At 36.1% G+C, this 10,000-nt stretch overlaps 1 protein-coding gene across 1 annotated transcript in view; it reads left to right on the top strand.

Annotated features, from left to right (window-relative positions):
* mtnr1aa (melatonin receptor 1A a) overlaps positions 1-9,572 on the top strand; it is a 160,720-nt gene extending 151,148 nt beyond the window's left edge. The window contains exon 2 of the mRNA XM_062026663.1: positions 8,227-9,572. Coding sequence (XP_061882647.1) covers positions 8,227-9,101 — 875 coding nt within the window. The 3' untranslated portion in view covers positions 9,102-9,572. The remainder of the gene's footprint in view (positions 1-8,226) is intronic.
* The last annotated feature ends 428 nt before the right edge of the window (positions 9,573-10,000 follow it).

Genomic DNA, 10,000 nt, shown 5'->3' with positions numbered 1-10,000 from the left:
AACTAAAACGCTAAATCTCCCCAAACATTCGTTTGGGGAGATTTGTGCCGTCACGGTTTGAAGTTATTAACACTTTCTGGGTTTTATGGTAATAATGTGTTATTATTCATATCAAGCCCTCCAATCATGTCAAAATCTCCCCAATCCAGTCCCAATCCTTTGTGCTACGTTTGTGTTGGTTTGAGCTGCAAACATTTTTAGTCTACTCTAATTATTATACTTTTTAAGTTATCTACGAATCATGATTCATAACCAAAAATGTATAATAATTAGACCCCCAAAAAATTTGCAACACAAACATAGCACAAAATAAATGGGACACGTTTGGGAAGATTTGGACATAGTTGAGGGTCTAGTGTGAGAAAGACGGGTTGTCTTATATTCGGCTCAATGCGGTACATCCGATCTGTCATTCACTGAAGGTGTGCTGCTTGTACACATGTTATGATGTAAGGCTCCCAATGAGTTTCAAATTGATGCCGAATTTAGGCCCCTAAATGAGGGGTTGTCTTATATTTGTTTTCAATGTGCTATATCCAAATTGTCCGTTCAGGATGTATTGACTTTGATTTACTGTGGGTGCTTTTGTGGTAAAACAAAAAAAAAGAAGTAAATAATGGTGTCAGGATCGCAAATATTGTATTTACCTGAATATAAGACGCTTAAAAGTTTGAAAAGGACTAGTTGCGTCATACAGTATACTTGATCTTTCCGTTCAAAATGCATTGACTTTAATTTATTGTGGGTGTTTTGTTGATAAAAAATATATACATTAATAATATTGGTGTCAGTCTCGTATATTGTATTTACCCGAATGTAAGACGCGTAAAAGTTTGAAAAGGACTGGTTGCGTCATACAATATACTTGATCTGTCCGTCGCGTCATACAATTTACTTGATCTGTCCGTTCACAATGCAATGACTTTAATTTATTCTGGGTGTGTTGTTGATAAAAAATATATACATTAATAATATTGGCGTCAGTCTCGCATATTGTATTTACCCGAATGTAAGACGCATAAAAGTTTGAAAAGGACTGGTCGCTTGATACAGTATACTTGATCTGTCCGTTCAAAATGCATTGACTTTAATTTATTGTGGGTGTTTTGTTGATAAAAAATACATATATTAATAATATTGGCGTCAGGCTCGCATATTGTATTTACTCGAATGTAAGACGCATAAAAGTTTAAAAAGGACTGGTTGCGTCATACAGTATACTTGATCTGTCTGTTTAGAATGCATTGACTTTGATTTATTGTGTGTGTTTTATTGATAGAAAAAATACATATTAATATTGGTGGCAGGCTCGCATATTGTATTTACCCGAATGTAAGACGCATAAGTTTGAAAAGGACTCGTCGCGTCATACAATATACTTGATTTGTCCGTTCACAATGCATTGACTTTAATTTATTGTGGGTGTTTTGTTGATAAAAAATATATATATTAATAATATTGTATTTACCCGAATGTAAGATGCATACAAGTTTAAAAAGGACTGGTTGCGTCATACAATATACTTGATCCGTGGGTTAAGAATGCATTGACTTTTATTTATTGTGGGTGTTTTGTTGGTAGAAAAAATATATATTAATATTGGTGTCAGGCTCACATATTGTATTTACCCGAATGTAAGACGCATAAGTTTGAAAAGGACTGGTCGTGTCATACAACATACTTGATCTGTCCGTTCAAAATGCATTGACTTTAATTTATTGTGGGTGTTTCGTTGGTAGAAAAAATATATATTAATATTGGTGTCAGGCTCACATATTGTATTTACCCGAATGTAAGACGCATAAGTTTGAAAAGGACTGGTCGCGTCATACAGTATACTTGATCTGTCCGTTCACAATGTATTGACTTTAATTTATTGTGGGTGTTTTGTTGATAAAAAATATATATATTTATAATATTGGCGTCAGTCTCGCATATTGTATTTACCCGAATATAAGACACATAAAAATTTAAAAAGGACTGGTCGCGTCATACAGTATACTTGATCTGTCTGTTTAGAATGCATTGACTTTGATTTATTGTGTGTGTTTTATTGATAGAAAAAATACATATTAATATTGGTGGCAGGCTCGCATATTGTATTTACCCGAATGTAAGACGCATAAGTTTGAAAAGGACTCGTCGCGTCATACAATATACTTGATTTGTCCGTTCACAATGCATTGACTTTAATTTATTGTGGGTGTTTTGTTGATAAAAAATATATATATTAATAATATTGTATTTACCCGAATGTAAGACGCATACAAGTTTAAAAAGGACTGGTTGCGTCATACAATATACTTGATCCGTGGGTTAAGAATGCATTGACTTTTATTTATTGTGGGTGTTTTGTTGGTAGAAAAAATATATATTAATATTGGTGTCAGGCTCACATATTGTATTTACCCGAATGTTAGACGCATAAGTTTGAAAAGGACTGGTCGTGTCATACAACATACTTGATCTGTCCGTTCAAAATGCATTGACTTTAATTTATTGTGGGTGTTTCGTTGGTAGAAAAAATATATATTAATATTGGTGTCAGGCTCACATATTGTATATACCCGAATGTAAGACGCATAAAAGTTTGAAAAGGACTGGTCGCGTCATACAGTATACTTGATCTGTCTGTTTAGAATGCATTGACTTTGATTTATTGTGTGTGTTTTATTGATAGAAAAAATACATATTAATATTGGTGGCAGGCTCGCATATTGTATTTACCCGAATGTAAGACGCATAAGTTTGAAAAGGACTCGTCGCGTCATACAATATACTTGATTTGTCCGTTCACAATGCATTGACTTTAATTTATTGTGGGTGTTTTGTTGATAAAAAATATATATATTAATAATATTGTATTTACCCGAATGTATGACGCATACAAGTTTAAAAAGGACTGGTTGCGTCATACAATATACTTGATCCGTGGGTTAAGAATGCATTGACTTTTATTTATTGTGGGTGTTTTGTTGGTAGAAAAAATATATATTAATATTGGTGTCAGGCTCACATATTGTATTTACCCGAATGTAAGACGCATAAGTTTGAAAAGGACTGGTCGTGTCATACAACATACTTGATCTGTCCGTTCACAATGTATTGACTTTAATTTATTGTGGGTGTTTTGTTGATAAAAAATATATATATTTATAATATTGGCGTCAGTCTCGCATATTGTATTTACCCGAATGTAAGACGCATAAAAGTTTGAAAAGGACTGGTCGCTTGATACAGTATACTTGATCTGTCCGTTCAATATGCATTGACTTTAATTTATTGTGGGTGTTTTGTTGATAAAAAATACATATATTAATAATATTGGCGTCAGGCTCGCATATTGTATTTACTCGAATGTAAGACGCATAAAAGTTTAAAAAGGACTGGTTGCGTCATACAGTATACTTGATCTGTCTGTTTAGAATGCATTGACTTTGATTTATTGTGTGTGTTTTATTGATAGAAAAAATACATATTAATATTGGTGGCAGGCTCGCATATTGTATTTACCCGAATGTAAGACGCATAAGTTTGAAAAGGACTCGTCGCGTCATACAATATACTAGATTTGTCCGTTCACAATGCATTGACTTTAATTTATTGTGGGTGTTTTGTTGATAAAAAATATATATATTAATAATATTGTATTTACCCGAATGTAAGATGCATACAAGTTTAAAAAGGACTGGTTGCGTCATACAATATACTTGATCCGTGGGTTAAGAATGCATTGACTTTTATTTATTGTGGGTGTTTTGTTGGTAGAAAAAATATATATTAATATTGGTGTCAGGCTCACATATTGTATTTACCCGAATGTAAGACGCATAAGTTTGAAAAGGACTGGTCGTGTCATACAACATACTTGATCTGTCCGTTCAAAATGCATTGACTTTAATTTATTGTGGGTGTTTCGTTGGTAGAAAAAATATATATTAATATTGGTGTCAGGCTCACATATTGTATTTACCCGAATGTAAGACGCATAAGTTTGAAAAGGACTGGTCGCGTCATACAGTATACTTGATCTGTCCGTTCACAATGTATTGACTTTAATTTATTGTGGGTGTTTTGTTGATAAAAAATATATATATTTATAATATTGGCGTCAGTCTCGCATATTGTATTTACCCGAATATAAGACACATAAAAATTTAAAAAGGACTGGTCGCGTCATACAGTATACTTGATCTGTCTGTTTAGAATGCATTGACTTTGATTTATTGTGTGTGTTTTATTGATAGAAAAAATACATATTAATATTGGTGGCAGGCTCGCATATTGTATTTACCCGAATGTAAGACGCATAAGTTTGAAAAGGACTCGTCGCGTCATACAATATACTTGATTTGTCCGTTCACAATGCATTGACTTTAATTTATTGTGGGTGTTTTGTTGATAAAAAATATATATATTAATAATATTGTATTTACCCGAATGTAAGACGCATACAAGTTTAAAAAGGACTGGTTGCGTCATACAATATACTTGATCCGTGGGTTAAGAATGCATTGACTTTTATTTATTGTGGGTGTTTTGTTGGTAGAAAAAATATATATTAATATTGGTGTCAGGCTCACATATTGTATTTACCCGAATGTTAGACGCATAAGTTTGAAAAGGACTGGTCGTGTCATACAACATACTTGATCTGTCCGTTCAAAATGCATTGACTTTAATTTATTGTGGGTGTTTCGTTGGTAGAAAAAATATATATTAATATTGGTGTCAGGCTCACATATTGTATATACCCGAATGTAAGACGCATAAAAGTTTGAAAAGGACTGGTCGCGTCATACAGTATACTTGATCTGTCTGTTTAGAATGCATTGACTTTGATTTATTGTGTGTGTTTTATTGATAGAAAAAATACATATTAATATTGGTGGCAGGCTCGCATATTGTATTTACCCGAATGTAAGACGCATAAGTTTGAAAAGGACTCGTCGCGTCATACAATATACTTGATTTGTCCGTTCACAATGCATTGACTTTAATTTATTGTGGGTGTTTTGTTGATAAAAAATATATATATTAATAATATTGTATTTACCCGAATGTATGACGCATACAAGTTTAAAAAGGACTGGTTGCGTCATACAATATACTTGATCCGTGGGTTAAGAATGCATTGACTTTTATTTATTGTGGGTGTTTTGTTGGTAGAAAAAATATATATTAATATTGGTGTCAGGCTCACATATTGTATTTACCCGAATGTAAGACGCATAAGTTTGAAAAGGACTGGTCGTGTCATACAACATACTTGATCTGTCCGTTCACAATGTATTGACTTTAATTTATTGTGGGTGTTTTGTTGATAAAAAATATATATATTTATAATATTGGCGTCAGTCTCGCATATTGTATTTACCCGAATGTAAGACGCATAAAAGTTTGAAAAGGACTGGTCGCTTGATACAGTATACTTGATCTGTCCGTTCAATATGCATTGACTTTAATTTATTGTGGGTGTTTTGTTGATAAAAAATACATATATTAATAATATTGGCGTCAGGCTCGCATATTGTATTTACTCGAATGTAAGACGCATAAAAGTTTAAAAAGGACTGGTTGCGTCATACAGTATACTTGATCTGTCTGTTTAGAATGCATTGACTTTGATTTATTGTGTGTGTTTTATTGATAGAAAAAATACATATTAATATTGGTGGCAGGCTCGCATATTGTATTTACCCGAATGTAAGACGCATAAGTTTGAAAAGGACTCGTCGCGTCATACAATATACTTGATTTGTCCGTTCACAATGCATTGACTTTAATTTATTGTGGGTGTTTTGTTGATAAAAAATATATATATTAATAATATTGTATTTACCCGAATGTATGACGCATACAAGTTTAAAAAGGACTGGTTGCGTCATACAATATACTTGATCCGTGGGTTAAGAATGCATTGACTTTTATTTATTGTGGGTGTTTTGTTGGTAGAAAAAATATATACATTAATATTGGTGTCAGGCTCACATATTGTATTTACCCGAATGTAAGACGCATAAGTTTGAAAAGGACTGGTCGTGTCATACAACATACTTGATCTGTCCGTTCAAAATGCATTGACTTTAATTTATTGTGGGTGTTTTGTTGGTAGAAAAAATATATATTAATATTGGTGTCAGGCTCACATATTGTATTTACCCGAATGTAAGACGCATAAGTTTGAAAAGGACTGGTCGCGTCATACAGTATACTTGATCTGTCCGTTCACAATGTATTGACTTTAATTTATTGTGGGTGTTTTGTTGATAAAAAATATATATATTTATAATATTGGCGTCAGTCTCGCATATTGTATTTACCCAAATATAAGACGCATAAAAGTTTAAAAAGGACTGGTCGCGTCATACAGTATACTTGATCTGTCCGTTCAAAATGCATTGACTTTAATTTATTGTGGGTGTTTCGTTGGTAGAAAAAATATATATTAATATTGGTGTCAGGCTCACATATTGTATTTACCCGAATGTAAGACGCATAAGTTTGAAAAGGACTGGTCGTGTCATACAACATACTTGATCTGTCCGTTCAAAATGCATTGACTTTAATTTATTGTGGGTGTTTTGTTGGTAGAAAAAATATATATTAATATTGGTGTCAGGCTCACATATTGTATTTACCCGAATGTAAGACGCATAAGTTTGAAAAGGACTGGTCGCGTCATACAGTATACTTGATCTGTCCGTTCACAATGTATTGACTTTAATTTATTGTGGGTGTTTTGTTGATAAAAAATATGTATATTTATAATATTGGCGTCAGTCTCGCATATTGTATTTACCCAAATATAAGACGCATAAAAGTTTAAAAAGGACTGGTCGCGTCATACAGTATACTTGATCTGTCCGTTCAAAATGCATTGACTTTAATTTATTGTGGGTGTTTCGTTGGTAGAAAAAATATATATTAATATTGGTGTCAGGCTCACATATTGTATTTACCCGAATGTAAGACGCATAAGTTTGAAAAGGACTGGTCGCGTCATACAGTATACTTGATCTGTCCGTTCACAATGTATTGACTTTAATTTATTGTGGGTGTTTTGTTGATAAAAAATATATATATTTATAATATTGGCGTCAGTCTCGCATATTGTATTTACCCGAATATAAGACACATAAAAATTTAAAAAGGACTGGTCGCGTCATACAGTATACTTGATCTGTCTGTTTAGAATGCATTGACTTTGATTTATTGTGTGTGTTTTATTGATAGAAAAAATACATATTAATATTGGTGGCAGGCTCGCATATTGTATTTACCCGAATGTAAGACGCATAAGTTTGAAAAGGACTCGTCGCGTCATACAATATACTTGATTTGTCCGTTCACAATGCATTGACTTTAATTTATTGTGGGTGTTTTGTTGATAAAAAATATATATATTAATAATATTGTATTTACCCGAATGTAAGACGCATACAAGTTTAAAAAGGACTGGTTGCGTCATACAATATACTTGATCCGTGGGTTAAGAATGCATTGACTTTTATTTATTGTGGGTGTTTTGTTGGTAGAAAAAATATATATTAATATTGGTGTCAGGCTCACATATTGTATTTACCCGAATGTAAGACGCATAAGTTTGAAAAGGACTGGTCGTGTCATACAACATACTTGATCTGTCCGTTCAAAATGCATTGACTTTAATTTATTGTGGGTGTTTCGTGGTAGAAAAAATATATATTAATATTGGTGTCAGGCTCACATATTGTATTTACCCGAATGTAAGACGCATAAGTTTGAAAAGGACTGTTCGCGTCATACAGTATACTTGATCTGTCCGTTCAAAATGCATTGACTTTAATTTATTGTGGGTGTTTCGTTGGTAGAAAAAATATATATTAATATTGGTGTCAGGCTCACATATTGTATTTACCCGAATGTAAGACGCATAAGTTTGAAAAGGACTGGTCGCGTCATACAGTATACTTGATCTGTCCGTTCACAATGTATTGACTTTAATTTATTGTGGGTGTTTTGTTGATAAAAAATATATATATTTATAATATTGGCGTCAGTCTCGCATATTGTATTTACCCAAATATAAGACGCATAAAAGTTTAAAAAGGACTGGTCGCGTCATACAGTATACTTGGTCTGTCCGTTCAGACCTGAATGCAAGATGTTAGTCTCAAAGTGTGAGAAAGACGTGTTGTCTTATATTCGGTTTGTCTTCTAACACGGTTTGTGTGCGTCCTGCAGGCAACATCTTCGTGGTGAGCCTGGCGGTGGCCGACCTGGTGGTGGCCATCTACCCCTACCCTCTGGTCCTGGCCTCCATCTTCCACAATGGCTGGAACCTGGGCTACGTCCACTGCCAGATCAGCGGCTTCCTCATGGGCGTCAGCGTCATCGGCTCCATCTTCAACATCACGGGCATCGCCATCAACCGCTACTGCTACATCTGCCACAGCCTCAAGTACGACCGGCTGTACAGCGACAAGAACTCGGTGTGCTACGTGCTGCTCATCTGGGCTCTGACGGTGGTGGCCATCGTGCCCAACCTGTTCGTGGGCTCGCTGCAGTACGACTCGCGCGTCTACTCCTGCACCTTCGAGCAGTCGGCCAGCTCGGCGTACACCATCGCCGTGGTCTTCTTCCACTTCATCCTGCCCATCATGATTGTCACCTACTGCTACCTGCGCATCTGGATCCTGGTCATCCAAGTGAGGCGGCGCGTCAAGCCCGACAACCGGCCCAAGCTGACGCCGCACGACGTGCGCAACTTCGTCACCATGTTCGTGGTCTTCGTGCTCTTCGCCGTGTGCTGGGCGCCGCTCAACCTCATCGGGCTGGCGGTGGCCATCCGGCCCGAGGTGGTGGTGCCGCTCATCCCCGAGTGGTTGTTCGTGGCCAGCTACTTCATGGCCTACTTCAACAGCTGCCTTAACGCCATCGTGTACGGCGTGCTCAACCAGAACTTCCGGCGCGAGTACAAGCGCATCGTCGTGTCCGTGTGCACGGCGCGCCTCTTCCTCCAGGACAGCTCCAACGACGCCGGCGAGCGGCTGAAGAGCAAGCCGTCGCCGTCGCCGCTCATGACGAACAATAACCGGGTCAAGGTGGACTCGGTCTGAAGCGGGAAAACAACAACAACAACAAAAAAAACCAAATAAGAAGGAAAAGCCTCAAACTGTGACACGGTGCTAACCGCGCTCTCCGAAATCATAACAGGGGTGCAGTTTCTCTTTGCTTTGTAGCTGTAGTACAGTGACGATATGATGTTTACAGTGGTGATATCAATGTATCATTAGTATTATATCCACTATTGATTTTCTATCAAACAATGTAGACATATTAGTAAATGACGATATATCAGGTTCCAGCTACGCCGAGGCAGACGAGACTTTTTTTGCTCTCATTGGTGACGCGCCAGGTGAGGCTAGTTGACGTTAACACGCCCCCCCCAATATTATCCCCTTCATTCAGCGGAATATAATATTTTAGTAACCAGGGTCTCTCTGCCATCCTGTGATCTCATTCTATACTGTTTGCATGGATATCAGGAATTGTTCATAATATGCAAAATAAAAAAAAATGGGACATTTGACGGGAGCATTTGGTCACTTGGTGTGATTTGTACCGCGAAAGAGTACGGGAACGGTACCAATTGTTGTTGTTTTTTAACAGTACTGTCCAGTTATATCTTCTTTTCTTACACTTCTGAGTCTCATTTGCAAGTATTATACCTATATTTGCATGCGGTTGCAATTCAGGACTGTGTACGGTGGAAGTAGTCTTTGCCGTTAAGTTGAATATGCCAGTCATGTCTTTTGTTGAGCCCTACAAAATGTTTGTACTAGAGATGTCGATAAATGCTTTAAAATGTGATATCGGAAATTATCGGTATCGGTTTCAACAAGTAAAATGTACGACTTTTTAAAACGCCGCTGTACGGAGTGGTACGCGGACGTAGGGAGAAGTACAGAGCGCCAATCACATAATATCTACGGCTTTTCACACACACAAGTGAATG

This window comes from Entelurus aequoreus, linkage group LG18, assembly GCF_033978785.1.
Source record: "Entelurus aequoreus isolate RoL-2023_Sb linkage group LG18, RoL_Eaeq_v1.1, whole genome shotgun sequence".
Taxonomy (NCBI): Eukaryota; Metazoa; Chordata; class Actinopteri; order Syngnathiformes; family Syngnathidae; genus Entelurus; species Entelurus aequoreus.
The sequence above is the reverse complement of the archived record's forward strand: the minus strand, read 5'-3'. Positions and strand labels throughout refer to the sequence as shown.